This window comes from Osmerus mordax, chromosome 1 (genome assembly GCF_038355195.1).
Source record: "Osmerus mordax isolate fOsmMor3 chromosome 1, fOsmMor3.pri, whole genome shotgun sequence".
NCBI lineage: Eukaryota > Metazoa > Chordata > Actinopteri > Osmeriformes > Osmeridae > Osmerus > Osmerus mordax.
In genome coordinates, this window is record NC_090050.1 from 10,043,002 (window position 1) to 10,068,597 (window position 25,596).

Consider the following 25,596-nt stretch of genomic DNA (forward strand, 5'->3'; position numbering starts at 1 on the left):
GGGCCTAAGAACCACCCACCTCACACCAAAGGCAAGCCAATTAGAGTCATTCAGCACTGTGACCAAACAATCAGAGCACACTGCAGGTGGAGGAGTGGGGGGGGGGCCAGGAGATGAAAAAGCCTCTGTGAAGCTTCCCTCACACCTGAGCACACACACACACACACGCACAAACACACACACATACCTATTTTAGGACCCACACATCAGCAAGAATTTCTACCCACATACAGTAGAAATGCAAACAAACCAATTCTCTTCTCTTGAAAAGAGAAGCTCGACCCTGGAATCTTCCATTGTGGTCATCCTGCCCACTCTTAAAAGACTATACAGCGTTGGGACTAAATAAACCCTCCTCTCTCAGTCTGACCGAACACCAGGAAAGTCATCGGCTGTCATCGGCTCTCAGATAACATAGACAAAAGACCCACAAAACACAAACACACACACACTCTGTGCGGAACACTTTGTTTATTAAGAAAAACAAAAGGAGCAGAAGAGATGTGCAGTGTCGGCATGAAGGAGAGAGAGAGAGAGAAGAGAGAGAGAGAGAGAGAGAGAGAGAGAGAGAGAGAGAGAGAGAGAGAGAGCGTTCGCCCCACTCTCGTCCTCTCCTGACGTGTTGTTTTCCTTCAGCGGCGATCCGGCAGCAGCAGGATGCACCCGGGCTCCGCTCCTCTCGCATTCATCAAGCGGCCATTAGTTACACTGATCGAGCTCCCGACGGGCCGTGGCGAGTGAACCCCAAACGCCGTACGCTCGCGGCGGTACAGTAAATGAGTCTCCCTGATCCGAGTTTGGAAAAGGAGGAAGCGTACCCCCCCCCCCCTCCCTCCTCCCGCCCTTCCCCCCGCTACGAAGCTCTGTGCTGCTGCCCATCGTATGGGAACCTTCCAGCACGAGCCAGGCTATCGGATGTCTCCAATGTGCACCGGACTGTGTGACAGCACGTTGGGGCAGCGTGGTCGAGGCAGCGTGGCCGAGGCAGCGTGGGCCGAGGCAGCGTGGCCGAGGCAGCGTGGCCGAGGCAGCGTGGCCGAGGCAGCGTGGCCGAGGCAGCGTGGCCGAGGCAGCGTGGCCGAGGCAGCGTGGCCGAGGCAGCGTGGTCGAGGCAGCGTGGCCGAGGCAGCGTGGTCGAGGCAGCGTGGCCGAGGCAGCGTGGTCGAGGCAGCGTGGCCGAGGCAGCGTGGTCGAGGCAGCGTGGCCGAGGCAGCGTGGTCGAGGCAGCGTGGCCGAGGCAGCGTGGTCGAGGCAGCGTGGTCGAGGCAGCGTGGTCGAGGCAGCGTGGCCGAGGCAGCTTCCTCCGTCCCCACAGTGTGGACGCTAGACAGCCGGTGTTCCTCCCGCACCCTGTCAGAGAACACACGCGCACACGGTGGAGGGAGAGCAGACTTGTGGGTGTGTAGCCAGAGTAGGGGGGGTGGTTGTCTTTGCGGCAGACCCAGTGACGCTAAGTAATTGGTCTACCGTTTAATCACGCTGCCTCCTTTTGTAATAACAGCGTGTCAGCAAGTTGGTCTCCAAACCAAGCTTTTGTTTCAGCTAATTTGATATTGTGTAAATGGCAGGCTACAATTTAGCCTCACATTCAGTGTCAATGGCCACTGAATACACGGAAGATGCATGCTGAAAACATCTATTCTTCATGAGGTAATGACACACAATTCACAAACACGGAGGGCTATCATTAGAAATCATTCATTACAGTCTTGTAATTGGAAAAAATCACCATTTGGCGAGGGAGAATGGAGTCCCCGCAAATGTGCGGCTTGTCCCGCTCCATGTTTGAGGAGGCGAATGCACTAAGTGAGCCAGGGCCGTCCGTGAGCCTGCACACTGTCAAGAAGCACACTGCGTTTCCACATCTCTTAGCGAGCCCAGACTGTGCCAAAGCCATCAAGGCTAACCCAGGAGTAGCTGTATCCTGTGCTGATGTCAGAAAGCCAATAAATACGGAGAATTATAAATACGCCGTCTGTGTTTGCCTTCCTCTCGTCTGTCAGCTAGGAAGGTTGCCTGGGAGACTAATGCTGTTGAGTGTCTCCTCCGCCTGCACATTCATCCCGGCCATCTCCTTCTGTTCTGCGCCTCCGTGGGCCCGCTATCTGTGCAGTACACGGTCACATCGGTTTGTGTTCATTACTTGGAAGACTGGAAACAATCACGTCAACGTCCTTTGGCACGCGTGCGCGCACGGGAATGAGCCTAGCGGTGCAGAACGCAGTGTCCGTGACCGCGTGGCCCTGTGCAGGACCTCCATGGCTCGCGGTGTCTGGAAAGGGGTGCACGGGCACCGTGGGGTGGTGGGGACGGGGGCACATTTAGACTGAGGAGGAGAGCCACGGTCGCAAACGGCTGCGTCTGCGTTCGGTCGTCGTCGGCTGTGGAATCGTGCCGAGCGTCGCCACGTTGACACAAGCCAGACGGAGGCCGAGAGAGGGGGGGGGGGGAGGAGGAACAGAGACGGAAAAAGGACAGAGAGAAACGTAATGCAAAAATAGCCCCGTCTGTTTCCATCGGACCGATAACGAGCTGCAGTTGTGTTGTGTAAGGTTGAGGGCAGGGGGGGGGGGGGGGGGGGGGGGGGATGTTGGGCAGGAGGGAGAGGGAGCAGGGGAGGATAAGAAGGGGGGTTAGGATGGGGGCCACTGCTCTCTCTCCTTTAAAGGTAATTGCTCACGGTTCAGCAGGACACTCAGCTTTTCCTGTAAATTGTCTACAGGAGTCTGAGCGATTAAATCAAGTAACCAATTAAATTGATCCGCAGCTACTGTACATCATCGTCCACTGTTTACGCCGCACACTGTGGGAGGGGGGGGGGGGTGTGCGGGCGTGTGTGTGTGTGTGGTAGCTTGAGCTAAGGTCAGCTGACAAGGATGGAGTGGGGCTAGGGATGTTGTCTGCATGGTACTGGGCATTCAGCACAGATTACTGGAAAGTGTTGGAGTCAGCAACAGTGAGTAAATCCAGCAGCACTTTCCACAGATACAGTATCTGGGTTGTTCATGGGGTTGACCTGGCCTGGAGCAAGATGCTATTTCTAGGAAGCAAAGGGTATGTTTGTGAGGAACAGGAGCCATTGGCCCTCACCATACACGACCACAAGACTGCTAGGCCCGGAAACAGACCACATGGACGGCTGGCAGAATCAGTGAACCTGGAATAACAAGCATCTGACTAGCACAGAAAGAAACACACAGTACATGCAGCCACACAAACACATGCAGGCAGGTACACACACACACACACAGACACACACACTAAGACACAAATCCAAACTGGCTGGACTGGAGGCGAGAAAGCCTGTGCCGGTCTCAGATAAACCTGCATCCCAGCATGGGGTCTCAGAGCCAACTGATCCAGCACTACTGACCACACACACACACACATCCCCCATCCAAAAAAAAACACTCCCACCCCACACACAAAGTCACTGAATGGGATCAAAGGGTGGGGGGGGGGGGGGGGGGGGGGGGGAGGGAAAGAGGAGCCAGACACGCCGTGAAATACCATCGATGATAGGCCCGTCCCAGGATTGTATTCCTGTCCAACCCACTGTAATTCTAAGTCTCTGCCACTCTTAGGTTTGATCTCATCACTCTGGGGCGAGAGGTAGGAAGGGAGGAGAGTGGGATGGAGAGCGTGCTGGGAGATGGCGGAGGAGGGGAGAGGCGGAGGGGGAGAGACAGTAGGCAGTGTGCTACGGTGCCAGGCTAGGGGTTAAGGAGCAGTCATGTGCACGAGTCTGAATTATTCATGCTGATTAGAGTCTCCTTATTGAAATGAATTAAGAGCCCCGCATATGTTACACTCCTTTTACCATTTAAGAAGCTTCTAAGAGGGAGAAAATGGCTGTGATCTTGTGTGTGTGTGTGTGTGTGTGTGTGTGTGTGTGTGTGTGTGTGTGTGTGTGTGTGTGTGTGTGTGTGTGTGTGTGTGTGTGTGTGTGTGTGTGTGTGTGTGTGTGTGTGTGTGTGCGTGCGCTCATCCATGAGGGCGTTTTGGCATGCGTGTGGGTTTGTGCAAGCGTGCATGTGTATGGTTGTGTGGGTGTTTGTAGGGGGTGAGGTAGTAATGGCTCGCATACAGTGCTATGCAAGTGTGCATTAAAGTGGGCGTGCATGAATGTGCGTCTGTGCATGTACAGTACACGTGCGTGGGCTTCCAATCAACTATAGAGTTACTGTACTCCCTTCCCATGATGCTGTGTGTGTGTGGGTGTGTGTGTGCATGATGCTGTGTGTGTGTGTGTGCGTGTGTGTGTGTGGGGGTGGGTGTAAGCTTACTGTATGCTTATCCAACAGGTCTGAATAAGCCTGAGGACAGGAAGAGAACTCCAGTGTCCTGTCCACTACACAATACACATCACACACTACACAATACACACTCCACACAATCCAAACCACACACCATACACTATACACCGCACGCACGCACACAATACTCACCGCATACTCCACAGTGTAGCCACAAAGAGAGTCATGAAGAGAAAAGCTCCTTCCTCCCACATTCGACTCTCTCTCCTCAGACTCTCCCGCTCTCTTTCTGTCTCTATGACATCATCCATCTCAGATTTCTAGACTCTGAATACGCAGAGCCATCTCTGAACATCCATCTCTCCTGTCAACTCATCCATCATGCTTCTCCCCGCACAAACACGGGCCCGCTCTAAACACACACACACACACCCCTCTCTCTGCCTCTCCTCCCTCCCTCCCTCCCTCTTTTAACCTTCCTCTTACGTGAATCGCCCTGTTTCCGTTACAAATGTACCTCCCGTTATGTCTCTCTCCGTCTCCACGAACTTGCCAACCCTTTATCATGCCCCCTCACTCGGACAAGAAACTCAACATACTGCTCTAAAAGCCACCTTACCACCTTCACTCTTTCAACGTAAGACAAACGAAAAAATAATGAGCTTTTTTTTTCTTTTTTTTTCTTTTTTTCCATGAGAATAAACTACGCATGAAGAGGAAGGGAGCGCGGAGGGAGGCAATCTTGTTACCAGCCGGCATAGCCCTAGGAAGATTTCTATCTGCCACACGTATAGAGAGAGGCATCCATTTAGAAAATGGCTTTTCTAGGCATGCTGGGCCATTTAGCACACCCTGTGACGACTCCTGTTTGGGCCTGTGATAAATGTTCCTTCACACCAGCTCACTACTGAGCACACAGTCAGTCCAACACACACACACACACACACACACACTTAAAAGCACTCACCCGAAAGGACGTACTACTTTATGCAGACAAAACAACTTATACTATAGTACCATTCAATCTTACTTGAGTAGTCCTAGACACAGGAGCTAAACATAGACTAAAGGATGTCAAGCTGACATATAGTGCTGTCCAAGGGCAAACTTAATCTCTCATTGCCATATTCGCTGACACACTGACAGAATCGTGTTGCGTGTGGGATGGAAGTGGGTTCGTAACCATCACAGTGATGTGTCCCCCTCCAGTGTGAGGGAGGTGTGAATCTTCGTCATCCAACATCATCCAACATCATCCAACATCATCCGCATGCCAGCAGCAGCCACCGTCAAGACCATTCCTATAGCACCCTTCCACCGCCCTTATATGGGCATAAAGCCTTTGCCATCCTTACTGGAAGTGACATCGCCCATTCAGTTGCCACCATAAACGTCATCTCACTGCCCATCCCAGCCATGTGCACAGTCCAGGCTGGCTGATACACACTCAGCCAAACAGCAGTCATGAAGATAGCATTGCTAGTCTGTTTCATGCCCTGGAAGCACAGTTCACATACACACTGTATAGACATGTGACCGTCAGTCTTACTCTGCCAAACCATCTGCTTAAACAGCCAGACACACATGCACGCACACGCACACACATAGACATACACAAGCCCAGATGTTGGTAGTCTGTCGTGGAGAGGACCCATTGAGGTTCCATGTGAATTTACGTTAAACAAGCTTTGGACATGGCAGATAAGTCTGCCATGTCCTGTTGTGACTTGCAGTTGTAAATGACGGGGCCGTTTCAACTTACAGCTCTCATCTGCTGGATTCCAGTGACGTGTGGAAGAACCTTCTCCAGCTCCCTTTCAATGCGCGCTGCCCAGTGCATCATTCTGAAAGAGACAATGTTCATCAGCATAATACAAGGTCAGATAGATATTTTTCTCAGTTGCATTGTGTGTTCGTATTGCCTATCTCTGTCTCTGCCTGCCTGCCTGCCTGCCTGCCTGCCTGCCTGTCTGTCTGTCTGTCTGTCTGTCTGTCTGTCTGCCTGTCTCTCTGTCTGTCTGCCTGCCTGCCTGCCTGCCTGTCTGTCTGTCTGTCTGTCTGTCTGTCTGTCTGTCTGCCTGTCTCTCTGTCTGTCTGCCTGCCTGCCTGCCTGCCTGCCTGCCTGTCTGTCTGTCTGTCTGTCTGTCTGTCTGTCTGTCTGTCTGTCTGCCTGTCTCTCTGTCTGCCTGCCTGCCTGCCTGCCTGCCTGCCTGCCTGCCTGTCTGCCTTTCTGTCTTTGTCACAGTGCTTCTGCAGCTCCATATAATGCACGTGTGCTGATGCCTTTTCTTTACTTGTCCATTTTATTAATCAGCCCCCACTGCTTTCGTCACTCACTAGCTGGCCGGACATCCCGCAAGAGGGGGGGGGGGGGGGGGGGGTGAAAGGGAGGCGTGGGGGGGGGGGTATTGGCTTGGATCATTGGATTGGCAGCAGTGCTTAAAAGGCTCTGTAATAAAGGTTGAAAAGCCCAGGTCTGACCGAAGTGCACAATAAGCAGGAGATGCTCTTGGTAAATGGAGCCAAGTTGGGAATTAAGTGATCAAGCACGGGGAGATCGTGGATTTGGTTAAAGCAGGAAGGGGTCATCTGTGTCGACAAATCTGAGCCCCCTGGCCAGGCAGCGTTAGAGGACAGCCAGGGGACGTTAACCCAAGACACGGCAAGAAAAAGAAAAAAACTGTTCCTTGTTGTTGAATGAGCTTGACCACTGCCTCATGCACATCCTCACAGTGCTGTGTGTTATGAGACTTGACACCAGCTTTCCAATTCAGAGTCAAAAAGCTGATAAGCAATCGCTCACATCAGCAACGCCACACAGTCATTTGTCTTTGAGTAATATGACAGAAAGAAATGTCAGCTGGAAATGTCAGATTCTTCAGAAAGACAAGAGGAGACAGATCTATTAAAAACAGCACAACTCCGCTGAGAAGTGACAACACGGATGACAACCATCATCAGGGCTGTACATTAGTAGCACATAGAGGCCCTTTCTAGGCTGTAACCATGGCCACAGACAAGACTAACTACCCTGAACGGGTGAGTGTTCACTGAGGAAACCTACACGCGTCTGCACATTGGCACTAATACTTATTGAATGTGTTTCTGAAGGTAAGGTAAAAGGGAAGAGTGGAGAAGAGCCTTTAAAAGGATTGAGGTGGGCGGGATGGTTGGAGAATGCTCGCTGACTAGGAAAAGGTCACCTAGCAATGAAGTGAAAACAGGCTTAAAGTGAGACCACACTGTAGCAGAAAGCAGCGAAGCTAACAACTAGTGACAATACCGTTGTCCTCAAGCTATTCTGACCCCTTGCCCAACTTGACTAGCCAAATAAACTCTCACACACACACACACACACATCAATACAATGCCATGCACACATGTCAACAAATCTACAAACAACTACCCTCTGATAGTGGGGGTCAGATGGCTGAGCGGTTAGGGAGTCGGGCTATTAATCAGAAGGTTGTTGGTTCGATTCCCGGCAGTGCGAAATGACATTGTGTCCTTGGGCAAGGCACTTCACCCTACTTGCCTCGGGGAGAATGTCCCTGTACTTACTGTAAGTCTCCCTGGGTAAGAGCGTCTGCTAAATGACTAAATGTGATATCGTTAACAAATTGTTTTTTTCTAAGCAATTGCAAATCAATACCTATCTAATTGGGCTTAGGGGTTGTAACTGGCTGATTCACTTTGATTGATCAAATAGGTCATCATTAGCGAGAATTAAGTTTATATTCCTGTCTGATTTAAGCTAACCCAATCTAGATAAAACAAGGCCAATGGACTAGACTAGCAGTCGCTCTGCACTATTTAACTGGAGACTTTTTCCATGCGTGACCTTGATTTGATCAATAACTCAAGCAACCATCATGTCTCATAGCTAAAGTAAATTGGAAAAGGTTCATACTCAAATGTAGATAGTATCCAGGTGGTTCTATTCCATCGTGCAGTGGCAGCAGTCATAAATGTTAGGCAAGTATCAGCATCCATGATGACATTAAGCGAAGTACTTAACGTTATTTTAGTGTGAATGCATGAATATTTATTTTCAAATGTTTATAAATGTCTGAATATTTGTGAGATTCTGCATACTGCAATGCAGCAATACATCAGAAAAAAATAGGAAGATTGTATGCTCTGTCCAGAAATCTAAAGAAGTAGGCTGCTGTCGTTTCAATGAATTTCAAACATTTGAAAGGGCATGCTGCAAGTTGCGGAAGTCAGTAACGTATCAGCCTACTAATAAGAAATAGCTCAGACACACATTTACTGAGGCGCACGCACGCGCACATGAATAAGGAACCGTCCAGGCCTATATGATGTCACTGTCTAGCCCTGCTGTATAGGCTAGATCAAAAAAGCCGGTAGACCAAGTTCATGTTTATTAAAGGTTGTTTACCTCTTTGGACAAGGTGTAACATTTGAGAAGCGTGATTCGTTCCCTTAAGGGTAGGCTATTCAAAGGATATGGATGTGCAGTGGGCTACACAAAGTGAGTCCACAATGCACTGAATTGTACCGTCACCTACAGCCAAGGCAATACATTTGACATGTTCATCTTTGGACAAAATAAGTCATTAACGCGTAGGCATTTTCTGTGTGGGCGAAAAATAGTGTGTACTAAATTCGTTGACACGTGAAAGGGTGTAACCATAAATCATGTTTCGACATGACATTTAAAGCTTTGGAGCATTAGTAATGAAAAACACAGAAACAGAAGAATAACCATTCTTGCATTTGGATTAACAGATCGATTCAGACTGATCCACAAGCCGTACTGCCAGAGGAGGCAATACATATTCAAAGGACATCCACGATGAGAGTAAGTCAGACTTCGAGCATTAATCAGGGACGAAGTCTCATGACTGATGAACAAAATAATAGTAAACATAGAGTAAACATATGGCTAAACCTAACGGATTAAATATAATCTTTCATTCAACATTGTGGCATAATAATGTCTTTACTTTTTTATTTCAAATAAACCTAAGCCATTCACATGGTCGTCCTTAAATAGCTGACAAATACAAAAAACTTCATACGCTTTCAGTGTATTTTGAATAGCCTACTTCTCTAAAATGTCATTTCGAAATGTTTGTAAATAACAAGAGCAAGGCAAGCCATGCCACAGGGAGATATGTTCGATATAAAGTTAGAATGACTATAAATTCATTAGACGGACACAACTTGGATTAATGCTTCGGTTTATTTATGAAATATTTAGGTCATAGTTTTCAATCTGTGCAGGTCTCGGGGGTGTTCTGTGAACATTTGTAACATACTGTATGCTAGATCCTGTAAAATTATAGTCGTTTCTACGAGCAGGTGAAAGACGCGTGTTGGCGTGGCGCAACAGAAGGCTTTCGGGCATCCTTGCGGACACTTTTATTAGTTTCTTTATAGGCCACATGTAGGCTACTGTGAGCCACAGTGACTGAATTTATTACATATGGCTATCCAATTACTAGTCTTTGTTTGTTAAATTATGATGTGATTTAGCCCAGTTTTTATAGCATATGTGGAGTAAAGGAGCCTACTTTCATAAATCTCCATTTCCCAAGTAAAGATGAGGGAAATAAAACAAACAGTGGTGACGTAGTCTGTATAATGTTTACTTAATTTAATCCCAAATCCACGTGTAAACTGTTCAATTAGGTGATCGATTTAGCTATGGAGCACCTGCACAGCAGTTTTAAGTAGGCTAGCCAATAGGATCCCACGTTCCGGGCGATATAACCTACATAATTGACAGAATTATGCTTGAAGGGCAAATAATGTACGACAGGCCTTTGTAATGTATCAGACATTCGAAAAAGCGGATATATTTGTAATAATTCGAGCATGTCACGGAACTGGCGTCTCTGTTTCAACATCAGGGACAGCATCGCGCTACTATCTCACCTAGGTAAACAGCGAGCTTTGGGCCACCTGTCCCAGTTTTGCGCTCTAAACTCAACCCTTATTTCCCTTTCACCCCAAATGGTACTTACGTGTAGTGTTGGGGAAACCGGTTACCCGTTGCTGGCGAAGAAACGCTAATGATGAGTATAGTTTGAATTGAGAAGAGACAGAAGATACCGTAGGACTGAGCGCTGATCGCCATTTTCCATTAAATATTCAAGAAACTGGAATAAATAGAAAGGGGTCGGGAGATAGTCTCTTGCAGCCGAGCTGAGAATAAACACCGAGCTTCAGAAAGTGTGTCGGTAGATGGCGAAGGTTCCTCAGGACGTGAAATTTCAATCGGAAACGTACAAGAGGATTGGCAGCTGAAGACAGGCGATTCGAAGATTCACAGATGCGTTGACGCTGCCGCCGCCGCTGGTGCTGCTGCTGCTGTGCCTTATTTGCGCACTCGTTCTCCTCCCTCCCTCTCTCAGCCTTGCACATTTGCTCCCCTCGCTCGCTCTCCAATGTAACAAACGGACCGCGTGAGCACAAGACGGCACAGTTGTTCAAATATCCCTGCGCGACAGACGGGGGCGCGCGTCAGGCCATCCTCCGTTCTGTTCTCAATGCTGTCTCCTCCCTGGTTCCCACGGAGGCAGACTGGGCAAACTAAACGTTTATGAACACAAACGATGGCTTTCCTTTTAAATTACAGGCATTACTGTAGAGGGGGAATACTTTATCTGTAGTGTAAGCATTCGCCACCTCTTAAGTTGCTTCCATGAGGCTTATCTGAGACCAGGTTTGTTATTGTATAATATTGTATGTCCCAACATAATGGAATACACTATTAAGGCTAAACAGCATTTCAGCGAAATCCATTATCCAATTTATTGCATTAACTACTTCTTGTAACAGTTAGGTTTCGGTACATGCAGTTTTTCCATGTTAGTGGAATTAACATATGATATATATCAGCATCTTTCATAAATCATATTACTGCTAAATGCATAAATGTAAAATATTATAACTGACATACACCACCCCATACAGCCCAGTGAATCCTGATATTGTCTGTAAATTTCCTTAACCAGTACAACTATTGTTCATATGAGAAACGTCTTCAACGACACAAGCTTAGGCCTGACAGACAGTTCACTGCAGTAAAAGTGGGAAAGGAAATGACTGTAGATAATTCATTCTGTCGTCTCCCAATCAAAGCAAAGGTTAACGGTTGAACACACCCACGTCCCTCGGGCTGTCCCCAGGAGGGCTCTTCTATCTCTCAGTCCTATCTGTTCAGATGCACAGTCCTCCCCTCCGCTGCCCTTGGTTCAGTCTAGCAGCAGGGGACATGCAGGTTTCTCTCCTACAGAGGCAGGGCTCTGCAGGGTGCTGTGTCTTTGTCACTCCGTGACGGGGTGGGAGGGAGGCTGGGTGGAAGGGAGGGAGGGAGGGAGGGAGGGAGGGAGGGAGGGCGGGCTAACTGGGCCCCAGATCTCAGTAAGAAAAAGCAAACTAAAAAAAAAACGTACCTCAGAGCAGAGATGACAGTCTGTACAATGTCGTCCATTGCTGCTACCTTGTCAGGTAAGTGTCGCCCCAGAGTTAGCCTTCTTCTGACAGGGGCTACTCTTAACCAATCAGGAGTTGAGGAGTCACAGAGGCAAAGTGATGTTGTAGTCTGTGGAAAAACTCCTTCTTAATGATTCACTTGTGTATTCAAATGTGAGAGTGCTGTTTCCACGTCATCGTATTAGTAATAACAGTAGGTAGCTGTTGGAGCAGTGAAGTGGCTGACTCATACACCAAACACTTTCTGCTGAGTCGTTGCCTCTCTGTTTTCTCTTTTAAACACAGTCAGAGACACCTCATCTCAAACCAGCGGTCCCACTGGGGCCCAAGGAACGATAGAAACAATATCATTGTCATTCTGAAGCACCAATGAATCATCCGGTTCTCTCGCTCACGTAGAGCAACAACCAGATTGGTGAGTTTAAATCTTATTACCATGACTACTGTACACATATGGGTGAACTCCGAAGGGGGGGGGGGGGGCATGTGTCTCAGACTGAGAGAATTGTGCACGCCTAACTACCCAGCACGGACGTTCTGCCTTAAAAGGACAACGTGGATGTTGTCGGTTTTTAGAGTGCCATTTGTAGTTTCGTTCAGTTTTCATTCAATACAGGTCATTCCTCACAGACGAGTTGATGGACATTGTGTCAGATCACATTAGCAGACCAGAACCAACTGACAGTAGGATGCTGCTTATTGATTCAAGTGTAGTGTTTGTTCCAGCACACTAATGACCTTAGGAAGTTAGAAGGTGAATTCTTTCTACCCTCTACTCCTCTACATTACTCTGAAAGAGCTACTGTATGGACAGATTGACAACGCTCATTAGCGGGCATCAGGATTTATGGCCTTGTTACAGTAAATCTTAAATGGTCATGCACAGGAATATGCTCCGGACAAATGAGTTTTAGATGGTGGTGAAGGTTGGATCGTCACCCCAGCGCCTGGTTCTTATTGTGCCCACGGAGAATCTTCTGGTGAAACCATTCTTTATTAGAGGTGATCGATCAGACTGGCTAAGGTATCCGCTCCCTGAAAACACACAGATCAATGTCCTGAGGCTTTTTCGATCCCCCTCGAGGCTGAGAGGCTGGTGAGAGGCGGGACTTCGGCTCTGAGGGCCCTTCTCATTGGCCAAGTCGTCTCTCTCTAAAACGATTTACCTGCCAATCTGCCATTGATTGGGGGAGCGGAGCGGAAACAGGCCGGGCCTATTCTCGGTCGTCCTCCAGCTCTTCCATGGGCCTTCTCTCCCACGCAGAGGCCAAGTAGGACACAGTCAGAGTGGAATTAATCACACCTTGTTTCCCTCGTCTCCAGGCTTCCTTGGGAAAGTCACCAACACACGCACCTCGCACACCCGGGCACACACACTCTCACGCTCCCTTATCTTCCTCTTGCTCCTTATCCATCTCTCTGGCCAGACCAGTACTCGCTCCTCTGTGTCCCTCTGCGACCTGCTCCCTCCCTGGTGGCTGCTATCCTGTAGAAAAGCAGGCTACAGTGGAACTGTGCTGGCCTTTAATGCAGAAATAATGAGATTCCATTTTGTTTGGTCATGTTTGCCACATTCCTCGTGATTACGTGCTACTCTTCAAGAGGAAATCTACCCAAATGTTTACAGAAAATATAAACTTGCTATTTGTCTTGCACTTTGGAACATCGAACACATTTCCCTGTGTGCAAACAAAAATTTTCAGGGGGGAAACTGAGAGTGAATTACAGCAAACAACTCCTATTTACAGGAAGGATTCGACAGATATGCAGAGAGCAGTTGCAGTGATTCAAGTTGTTGTGCCTCGGATTTCAGGTACAGTAAACTGCTGTTTTCCTTTCACAGCTGAATATGTTCCACTTCATTGACCTAGGTCCAATAAATACCCCAGTAAACTGAATGAGTCAGATGGCACAAAATATCATTAGATTCCCTTTTTCCTATAGGTACTGTTCCAATGTTACTGTATGTGGACCCTAATGATCTGTCTGCACTTATCTACGACATATAATCAACCTCTAATCTGTAATTCTCCAACTGAGTTCTGTTAGCCTCTTGTACTGTAAAAAACCCACAGACCCCCTTTACTGTTGGGCTGCGGGGCATGCTGGGATTTTCATGCTCAAATGTCAGAGCTTTTCATCCCGATGATGAGTCACTCTCCCACTGAGCACGAAAAAGAGTGTGCTCTTCTGCCAATTAATGACCCCGCCTCTGCACCCTCCACACGCAAACCATCGCTCGCTGAACTTACGGGAACCTTCCGAATGTGATCAAATTCAAACACGAGGATATCCTTCTCGAACCGTCGGTGAAATAATCAACATTTGAGCAGAAGTCGTATGTTTGCACCCACATCCCACACACAGGACGAGGCTGGCTGCGTGTGAAAACAGTGAGTCACAGTGTTGACATGCTCTGCTAGAGGCCTAATGGCCCCTGGGTAATGGCCACTTTGGTCTTCAGGAAATCCTCCCTCATGCATGCATCAAAGTTGGGAGAGAGGGAGAGAAGAGAGAGAGAGAGAGTACAAGGAGAGAACCGCCAAAATACTTAGGTCGAGGGTACAAGGATGAAGGAGTGACAAACGGGAGAATGTTTGGGGTAGTCGTAGCGAGGATCCATCTTTGTTTCGTCAGACAAGGTCATCCAACACTTTTCGGAATGCATAATCGTACATTACTTGAACGGTCCCTCTGTTGTCCCCTCCTCTCCCCTCCTCTCCTTATGGTCTCATTCATAACTCGGTGAAGCCGCTGTCATAAACGTCCCCATCTCAGTTTCGTTGACACACTGTACCCCTGTGTTGCCAGCCAGCTGCTGTTGCACCGAGCCTTGCAGCCAGTCATAACGGCCTGTCACTCTCCCTGTCTGTGAGCCATCTGCTTAGTCTGCATAATGCAGATCTGTCAATGAGAGCAAATTATAACTTAAACATGACTCGGCGCTGTGACCCTGAAAGCGTATTAACAAAAACGTATTGTTTCAGGACATGGACAAGCGAAAGAACACAATGTTAATCTTCATTTCCCTAACATGACATCCTAATAACCTAATGACTGTCACATATATTTGTTATCGATTTGAACCCTGCAATGTCATGTCAATCAACAGTTGAGATGAGAAATGTACTGAGCTGTGCTGAGCCAGAGCCACAGATCCCGTGACCTCTGCATGTCCTACATCAGCAGGGACGGGATCCTCAGATCCCCCAGTCTCTTCACCAGAGTCTCTCTGTCGCTTTTCCTTGTCCCTCAGCCAAGGCCTTGGTTTAGGCTTAGGAAGCCTGGGCCTCTTTGTCAAGTGCTTTGTGACAATCATGTTCGAACAAAAAACCCAATGAACTGATCCGAAAAAGAAATGAATACGAATCAAACCGAACAGGGAACTAGTACAAGCCGTTCCATGGTGGCAAACCTATCTGGAATTGACCTCCACAAAACAATCCCCTACAATGTTGAACCAACATTGCGAAAGCTTTTATATTATAGAAAGGGAGAATTGGTGACAGTTGGTGTTAGGGGAGGGGATATCTCATAGCTGTGAGACGCTGAGGGCAGCTGGCTTCCTGGAGGAGTATGTTGGGGTTCGTACAGAACAGGGCTACGGGCTGAAGTGAGGGTGGTCCTGTTTAAGCATGCCAGGCTCCTCCTCTGTAGTTGCAGCGAGTCGGAGGCTTGTGGGGCTCAGAGGCGCTTACCCGCCCAGCCGTCACTTTAAAGAGCATCTTAATTAGCATTAAAACCAGTGATAAGGGCTTAATGAAGGAATTAATAGATAAGACAGAGTCGGGAGCGTATTCTCAACACAGTCACTCGCTGACAGACACACAAACACGCCGAGGCTCACACACGCGCACCCCCTCGACACTTAGAAGCAGAGGGGGGGGGGGGGCGTTCAAAGTCATGTCAAATGATGAGAGATGATGTGAGGGAATACAATACTGCATCTGAATGTGTTTGGAAAGTAACCTGGTGACCTGACCTAGTAAACTTGTAACTTAGTGTTGACCCAACCTAGCACTCTGGATGGCTGAAAACTGGAAGCTCTCGGCTCACTGGAAGCAGTTTCCTACCTACATTTGAGGCCACCAGGCCTACATTTTACTTGCACCTTTTCTCTATGAAACCCTGTCACAGACGTTGCAAATGGATTTTGGAAGCTTCAAGGTTCCCCACAGAAATGAACTGTTCTGACTTCAGCCAGACACTCTTGTAGACATAAACACACATGTGGTGGCTGACCTAATCAGAAAGATGAGGGCATTTGGTTCCGCTGCTAAGTACCGTTGGGATCTGTGTGTGTGTCGTGTCTTTCTCTCCTATCCTGTCTCCTCTCATTCCCTGTCCTGTCCTCTCCTGTCCTGGTCAGTCCTATTCTTTGCTGTCCTTGCACCTATCATTGCCTCTCTCTCTCCCTCCCTCTCTCTCCCTCTCTCTCCCTCTGCCTGCCTGCCTGTCTGCCTGCCTGTCTGTCTGCCTGCCTGCCTGCCTGCCTGCCTGCCTGTCTGTCTGTCTGTCTGTCTGTCTGTCAGGACTGGGTTAGACAGAGGGAGGCAGGTGCTTCCCTGTCCTCCCAGAGGAGACTGTAACACGTGGGGAGAGTGGCTTTGCTGGTCACATTAAACACACCATGTAAATTCTGTGTGTGTTGTGTTGTGGTGTGTGTGTGTGTGTGTGTGTGTGTGTGTGTGTGTGTGTGTGTGTGTGTGTGTGTGTGTGTGTGTGTGTGTGTGTGTGTGTGTGTGTGTGTGTGTGAGGGTGTAAAAGTGTTTGTGGCAGAGAGACAGACGGCCAATAGTGGGACACCTGGTGGTAACTCCATGAACATACAGTTATATAAAGATGTGTAAACACACTGTATATATATATCATATTTGCGTCTTTATAACAAATTGTTATCATTTAATCTGCACATATACATAAAATATCTTGGTTGAAACTTCAGAACCCATCATAGGTCAAAACGGAATTGATTATGTGCATGATGTTTAGGCTGGACTGGAATTGCTGAAGTGTTATAGCCGATTGTCATCAGAATAGATGCTGGAGGTGATGGTGATGAATCATCTGTCAGTGTGTAAAAAGAAGGACATGGGCCGCTGGTCCCATGAGGCTGTTGAAATAGCACTCTGGAGAACTCCTCCACTGCCCTGTCTCCTTCTGCCTTTCATATGTTTGTTGTCCACTCTTGTCCTCTCCATAAATGGCAACGCTGTACTAATTCAGCAGTTGACCTGGGTTAGTGAGGGTCTACAGTATAAATCAGCACTGAAAAGCTTATCTCAATTAAACTAATGGCCCTGTACACAAGACATCTGCACCAGCAACATATACACCATGAATGTCTGCCTGTTTATCTGAGGACTGACATCAGGCTTTTGGGGGGGGAAACATTCTGTTCTGATTTCTCAGGGCCCCAACCCCCATCATCATAAAACCCAACCGGCTCACAGCCTCCTGCCAACCAAATGTTTAGATTGGCAGGTCGGACAGCCAATCACGATCCGTTGTGCTATTTACTATTACTAAGCTGGGAGGCGGGACAGCTAGTACAACAGTAGAGTGGCAGATAGGAGATTAAGACTTAAATAAAAAGCCGATTAATATGTGTGTGTGTGTGTGTGTACGTGTGTGTATGTGTATGTCTGAGTATGTGTGTGGGTTTGTGTGTGTCTGCAAGTGTGTTTGTTAATGTGTGTGTGCTTGTGTATGTTTGTGTGAGTGTTTGTGTGTGTGTTTGTGTGAGTGTTTGTGTGTGTGTTTGTGTAAGTGTTGGTGTTTGTGTTTGCGTGTGTTTGTGCGTGTGTTTGCGTGTGTGTTATGCGTGAGTGTTTGTGTGTGTGTTTCACGAACCGCTGTGTGCTCTGTCAGACGTTCAAAGTGTGTTGTTAGCACAGCATACACAACAGAATGCCCACAGCTGCAGTAACTCAGCAATATCTTGTGTCTTCGGGTTATAATCATGCACACAACACCCACCCCACCCCAGCCCTCCGCCACACACGCACACACACCAGATAGACAGATGCACACACAGCCTCACGCACAAACAGCCGCCTGTAAACACGTGTATTATCTCACAGCCAGAAAGCGCCTCTGAAGTCCCGCTAAAGCTGTGTAAGCAGATCAAGATAAATCCACAGGTCCTGACAGGCTGCCGTGCTGATAGAGTGGATAGTTTCTAATGAGCATTCGTACAACAATGAGCAAGATGACTGTGGGGATCTTCAACATGCCCTCCCCAAGCCAGCAACTCCTGGGATCTTAAATCCTCCCTCTGGTGAATGAACACCTCACCCCAGACCTGCCTCCTGATCTTTCTTGCTGATCCCAGATAGCCTGCTTCCAGATAGCCTGCTTCCAGATAGCCTGCTTCCAGATAGCCTGCTTCCAGATAGCCTGCCTCCAGTTAGCCCGCCTCCAGTTATCCCGCCTCCAGATAGCCTACCTCCAGATAGCCTGCTTCCAGATAGCCTGCTTCCAGATAGCCTGCCTCCAGTTAGCCCGCCTCCAGATAGCCTACCTCCAGATAGCCTGCCTCCAGTTAGCCTGCCTCCAGTTAGCCCGCCTCCAGATAGCCCGCCTCCAGATAGCCTACCTCCAGTTAGCCTGCCTCCAGTTAGCCCGCCTCCAGATAGCCTACCTCCAGATAGCCTGCCTCTGCCTCTGCCACACACACTGAGCAGCAGAGCATGAACACGTAAACAAAGAAACATTTCAAATGCCACCTGGGAAGCATCGCTAATTTGGTTCAGCTCCTTCCACTTATACCTGAATTGTGATTGGTGCTTATTATAAAGCTGCTTACATCACGTCCCTTGGGAAACAATGAAACATCCGACTCAAGAACAGGAGCTAATCACTGGAGCAACGAGACTCCGGAGAAGGTCATATCTCAGTAGGACGTGTGAACATTATTAATGCTGTTGTTAACAGGAGCAATGCAAGCTAAAGTGAGGATTCGTCAGCTAAAGAAGCAGGCAACACAAGAGGATCAGGATCAGCTGCTACACAGGAACAAGGGCTGGCGCTCATGGAGGAGAGGGTCAGGTTAAATCCTTAGCTAAAGAGTACAGCCGTGGCCAAAAGTATAGGGAGCGACATACATTTAGTGTTTGAAAAGCTTGCTGGGCCTTGGCATAAAATGACTGCGAACATAATTTCAGTAAGTCATATCATCAGCACAGGGGAAAGTGTGAACTAGTTCTAGCCAGGTGAAATCACTATCATTCTGATTGGATTTTAAGAGCAGATTGATGGCTGTAAAAGAGGGGACTATTTGCATATATTGAACAATTTCGCCCCCAAAAATATGAATTGTGCCTTATTGTGATTCCAGTATTCTATAGAAACGTGAAAATATTTTCCTCAAATACTGAACCAGCAAACTTTGCAAAACACAACATTTGTCCTTGCCAAATCTTATGGCCACGACTGTACATACAGTACAGGTCCGTTTTAAGAACAACATCATACAGCATGTAAGGACATGGTCAGGTAGGCCAGTCTCCAGAGTGTTTACCCCCCCCCCCCCAGTCCTCCCAGTCTAGCCAGTCCTGCAGACAGACACGTCCCTGGAGTCCCACCAGCAGGACCCTGGCCCACTGACCCACTCAGACACATCAGCTCTGGATGGATCATGTGAAACCTGTGTTTGGCCTGTTGCTAAGCGTCTCCTACTGTTTGCGCTGGACGTACATCACTGTGGGTAATGGCCGAGATCAGTGGTGCTGTCAAATACGGCTGATGAATGAAGAGGAGGCTGAGGCTGGCTTTGTGCGCTCTGATGAGAAGCCCCACCTTATCAGGACCAGAGAGAGCAACTGCAATCAACAGGAAACATAAACCACCTGGTGAAGAAAATGGATTGTATAGGTATCGGATTGGACTTCTGACTTTTCTGAGGTTCAGTGTTAAGCAGCAGTAGAAAAAAAGCAACGGGAAAATAAATTGTGTCTGTTGTGTACACATACGAACCGACGCTTACAGCTGTGTGAAAAGGGCGTTCAGTGGTCGAGATGGGACAACAGCACAATTCCTCTGACACAGTCCCATCTGAGTAAAAACAAGCAGAAATGAAGACACGTTTAACATTAGGCCTCTGCTTTGTCCTTGAGTTGTCCTGGGGAGGGAGAGGAAATTTCTCCTGTTAGTTACCCGACCGACAGCTACTGGCTGTGGCAACAGCAGAATGTAAATCAGTAAATAAGGAGGTAATGGGCTCTGAGCCCACTGTCATATCCAGTCTGGCGCTGGCTATCACCCAGGATATTAGCAGATAAATCTGAACGGCTTCCATCCGAGGCAGCCAACAATAGTTATTGATCAGTCACCCCCCCCCCCCCCTCCGTCCAGAGAAAGGGGGAGAGGAGCAGAGTTTATTAATTAGGGATTGACGGCCAATTCTCCCTCTTATTCAGAGATGGACAGCTTTTGAATCCTGATGAGGTGTACCCTCTGTCTGCCCCACACCTCCCCCCCCGCAACCCCCCCCCCCCCCCCCCTCGTCTCTGTTTCAACAAGATGCGCACAGCGACTGCACCGCTGCAGAGCGTTGCGCACGCGAGGCTGGTGAACCAACGGCCCCACGTTTCTGCTCGCTGCTCGGGTCGAGTACTGCCAGCGGCACGGAAACCCTTTCCGGTGATTTCGGTCTTTTTCTTTCTGATGTTGAATCACCCGCTGAGGTGCCTCTATTTATGAACACCTCGCATCCCGTCTCTAGCTGGGGTCAGTTGTGAGGTGACTGCGAGGTACCCCGCCTCACGACATTTCTTTCCACCCTTCTCCACATCTTTCTGTCCAGCTTGGCTCCCCCTCCCACCCTGCCTGCCTGCCACCATATATCCACGGTTCGCTCTAATGGTCATATGAATGTCTTTATTGCCTCCCTTCCAGAGCTCTGCTCTCTCTCGCTAAACTTGACTCTAATAGGATACAGGACCTTTCCATTGATTGGGTTACTAGAGAATAAAATTGTCTCTTAACTCTACCACAGTGCTGAGCGGAGCCCTAATCCATCCCTCCCCCCTCCCCTCCCCCACCCCACCCCCCCGCTCCCCCACGACTGCCAGGTTTCCAAGCTGCCCCCAGCTCTCCCCTGCGCTCCTGTACAGATCTGATCCCGACGCAATTTCATGCCTGCTTTGCCCCTCTTCTGCTGCCGCACGGCGTCAATTACCCTCATGAAACACGTTCTCAAGTCCTTCCTCCGAACTCGCCCGGCACTCTCAAACCTCCACACGGCCTCTCCACATCCAGAGCAATCGAAACTTTTCAACTATTTGGTCCAACTCCATTCTACTTTAAAAAAAAGACCAGATTCTGCAAAAGAATCCTCAACAGAATGTCGTTGTCATGTCATGAAATATTTGATGGTGAAGGGGTAATCTTTTTTTTTATGATTTACTTTTAATTATGAACTTTACCATCTCTGGACAAAATCTAGATGGTCTATATCATTCAAATTCTCATATCTCTTCACATATCAGAATTTGATTTAGGGTCAGTGTGGGTAGGATCTGCACAGCTTGTGTTTCTGTCTCACACACTTCTACACACTATCAGACACAAAGACCCGTGAGCCAAGGGGATATCAAAGAGATTGCACGGAGTATTCAAATTGTTATTTCAGATTTGGTAACACATCCTTCTGCATTCACAATGTTTGGTTCTTAATGCCTCTCACCCCTGACCCCTGGTCCCTGACATCTGACCCTTGACCCTACCCTCTCAGGCTAATCCCAGGTTAATGGTTGGGTAGGTTTTACACACACAAGAATACACAAACAGAGCCTTTTGATTCACATATTATTCTTGAAACCTATGCCTTTCTCTCTCCCCACAGAGCGCCTCCCATGGATTTGAGGAACTGTTTTCAAATAAAAAGATATTCAAATGACATTAGCAATTTCTAAGTAATGAGTCATGGGGGGAAGCTTGAGTGTAGAGAGAATACACAGCTTTCTTATCACAGCGTTGCATAAAGGAGCGAGCAGACAGACTGGGGAACTTCTCTGTGACCCAGAGAGTCGAGCCAGTGATTGTGCAGGGGTGGGGCACAGCAGAGGACTGTGAAAACGAAGGAAAAAAACAAAATTCCTTTAACAATAAAAGACTGTATATCTGTGTGCAATGGGACAACAGTAAATGAGCAGTTTCCTGGATAAAAATAGGTCCTTAAATAAAAAACAGATGCAATTATTTTGGAAGAATATAGTGAATGATAACAGTTTTTAATGTATTTACCTCAACATGACTTGATATACAAATATTCAAATGGAATTCAGTATTCCCTTCGCTATTAATGTCTTGAAAGCCTTTTTCCAAATAATTAATCCCTTTCTTAATTTGTATAGTTATTAGTTATAAGTAGTTGACACTACTAAGATGAACTTCCAAAATTAAGGGGCCATCTTTTCTCTTGAAAGCTTTCATTAATGGCTTATTGAGTACCTCCTCTCAGCAGTTTAATTACAATTCATATACCAAAAAGGTACTTCATTTCAAAGCAATCATCAAGTGATTGACTGAACTTCACAAAATAACCCTGTCCTCAATGGTCATGGATCCTGTCTAACACAGCTATCTGTTTCTGTGGCGTCCGTAATGATTTGGGAGCAAATGAGCATTTGTGTGTCACTTAGATCCGGGCTGGTGTTATTTCCTATCAGCCATGCAGGCAGATGTCAGGTGGCAGGTGGACGTGTCTCTTGTGTAAAGTCAGCCTCCATGTCACAGGATACAATAGAGTACAACAGGAGCTTTAATCAGTATCCACACAGAGGGAGGGAGCATCTTGCTATACGAATGCTGTATGTATGGCGGAGAGGCCTAGAAGACCAAGAGGCTGTGTCCCTTCTGGGTGAGGCAGTGAACATGAGGTGTTTCAGTTCAACAGACATATCTCCGATCCACTTTGTGCTATCGGACAAAAAATACTGTGAGGGCACGCTGCAAACAGCTTGAGATTTCAAAAGTTAATTGCGGCTTCATAGTAAGTGTGTGACGAGTGCCAACGCGAGACCGGAGACGCCACGTTTAATCCCCTCTGCCCCCTGCTCTCTCCTCCACAGCACCCCAAATGCCTGCTCCACAGCCACTGTTTACCAAATTTAAAAAATCCCAACAGTAGCAGGCAATCAACAAGCGCATGGATTTTCCCAATTTCATCCCCCACACTCTCTTGTTTGTGTGCTGAATGGAAAGAGACGCATGATTGAATTGAACAGTCTTTTTTCGCGGCCAGTTTAAGGGGGGGAATTTGATTGCCGTTTTAATTAACAAACACTGCTCACTCTTTCATTGGCGCAAAGGATTACAATTATGAGCACAATGCAGCTGCAGCCGCGCGGTGATTTGGTCATTTGTACTCAAGTGGAGGCTATTCAGCTGGAGCTTTAAAGATTTCTGTGCCATTCAGTCGCTGTACAGACGGCTAGGGTGGAAGAGCCAGGTCCTCTGGCAATAGTTTTATAGCTGGTCTGTGGTTGTGCACTTGGCAGTCCTCATGTCAGCGGTAAGGTATGGTCTAATAATGGGGGGGGATTTATTTGTTTTTTTATTTCTTGATTGGCGATGTTTACCAAATGATGTGCGATTTACGATGAGCAAAGACAAAGTGGTCGCCGTGAATCATCCTGTCGTAGTGCTGCTTTCGTGCGAAACACTGACATCTACAGGATCTGTCTGTTTGGCTAAGTCAAGGTGTGATTAACGAGGGGTGCACAAATGAGCCAGTCGTGCCAAAGTGGTCTGAGCTGCAGCCTTTGGGGGGGGGTGGCGGGGGTTTGCCAGTTGAGCAGTCTGCACAGATGAGACCCACAGCAAGGACTCCCTCCACTTGGATCATGGCTGACAATGAGCAGCCACCCTAGTTGAAGCGAGCACATACCGTGTAAACACACAGCAACACAAACTTAGCACAGTTAATAGTAGTACAGCACGTTTCTGATGATGATTCCTTGACACTTTGGGAGTCTTTTGTGACTGTCAAGTCCAATCCTTGCGTCCCTCTCCATCTTCTGATACACATGGGGCTCCACAAGCTGCAGGGTCTTCCCTGCAGCTTCAAACCAATCAATGAATAAATAAACTCAGCCTGATTCCTGTTTTGGCTCAAGTACTGCAGGTTTTGTTCACCTAAGTAACAAATCTTGATGTAGCTGTCAACACTGACTTTGTTCAAGCATGTCGCTTTGCCCTCAGTTTGCTAGTTTGAGTCTGGCCTGGACACTGACAACAAACTGAATATGTTTGTTTGAGAAAAGATGGCCTTGAAGCCATACTCTGTGGTATGTGTGTGATGTATTAGCGGTCTGGTGCAAGGGCATTTCAGATGACTTATCATCATCATGTTTGATATTCAACTGATGCGGCGAGAGTCGCGACCACCTTGATATTAAACATCCAGAGAATTGCTGAATGGGTTTCCAGGAACTATCTCTCTCTGTCTCTTTCTTTCAGACAAATGTGCACACACACAGACACACGGACACACACACACCCCACGCACAATACAAACGCACAGACACAGAGGAAAGGGGGGTCACCAACACCCTCTCCCCTCTCCTCTGTGACTGAGCAGGCCTAGATCAGGGCCTCCTAGCCAAATGAGTTGTGTCAGCACACCGAGAGGACATCATATTGCTGCTTAGTTTAGACTGACACTCCACCGTGAGGAGCAACATCATTAATTTCACCACATTCGCACACATATACACAGCGCGTGCACACACGCGCACACGTACACACGCTCACAGACACACCACACACCCTCATGTACCATGAAACGTAACGTTTGACAGAGGCAGAAGTCTTTGGAAATGGGCAGACAGGGTTAAAGGAATTGAATTGATACTGACTTGAAATAGTAAGGTCATGCTGGATTAACCACGTGAAGACACCTCTCTACCCATACACCTTGAAAGAAAAAAACTGTCACACACACACACACACGCATACACCACAGTATTGATGATGTCTCGACACAGAAACACAAATCCACCACCATTCCTTTTAAAGTGTCTTTCCCACACACACTGTGAAACAGCACAGGGCCCTGGTGACTATATGAGTTTAATGGCATTACTGATGAGGTCACAGGAAGAGGGGAGCCGGGTTAATTAGGAGCTTCTGCTCAGCAAATCTCAAGTTGAATTATGATGACAAATTCTCTGAATGTTGGCGTTAAAATGAAATAAATCTAGCTTCCAGCTGGTCTGAGAGTGACTGTGGAGCTGGTGGAAGACAGGGGGAATCTTCCCTGGAGATGGTATCTCTCGAAATTAGGTTATGATACCAGATAGAGGGCAGGCCAGTTATCACTTCTCCAAATCCAACAGGGCAGAGAGACAGATAAGATGCTGTGAAGCTTTCCAAGCTGAGGCTTCCTGTCATCAGAGAGATTCATTAAAAGGTAGAAGAACTCTGTTGTGGTAAGAGAAGAAAGAAAAATCCTGTACACCCCACATTCACAATGTGTGTCTCTCTCTCTCCCTCTTTCCGTCTCTCCAATACCATTTTTTCCCTATCTTTTTTTATGTACACACACGTACTCTCTATCTCTCTCTCACACACACACACACACACACACACACACACACAGGTGAACTGCGAATGAGCAAGACAGATGGACATAAAACATGCAAATGTAAGGTCTTCTCCCAAGATCAGCCAAAACCACAGAGTTTTGCTGCTGTTGCTGTTTCTGCAGTTTTGCAAAATCATCTCCATGAAAGTCCCTCCTCCTCCCCCCCGCTCTGAGGCTCTGTCGTGCCTCCACACTTTGGAGCCTGTCAGGGGCAGACGTCTGCAGAGTGTCCCCCAGCAGCGCTTATCAGCCAAGGGGGGGTTTGTGTGACAGAACCTGGTG

The 25,596-nt window shown here is 47.8% G+C and overlaps 1 protein-coding gene across 1 annotated transcript in view; it reads right to left on the reverse strand.

The window, feature by feature from the left end:
* cacna2d2a (calcium channel, voltage-dependent, alpha 2/delta subunit 2a) overlaps window positions 1–10,362 on the reverse strand; it is an 82,890-nt gene extending 72,528 nt beyond the window's left edge. Inside the window, 4 exon segments of the mRNA XM_067245605.1 lie at window positions 933–1,350; window positions 2,196–2,272; window positions 6,019–6,100; window positions 10,250–10,362. Coding sequence (XP_067101706.1) covers window positions 933–1,350; window positions 2,196–2,272; window positions 6,019–6,100; window positions 10,250–10,362 — 690 coding nt within the window.
* Window positions 10,363–25,596: the final 15,234 nt, after the last annotated feature.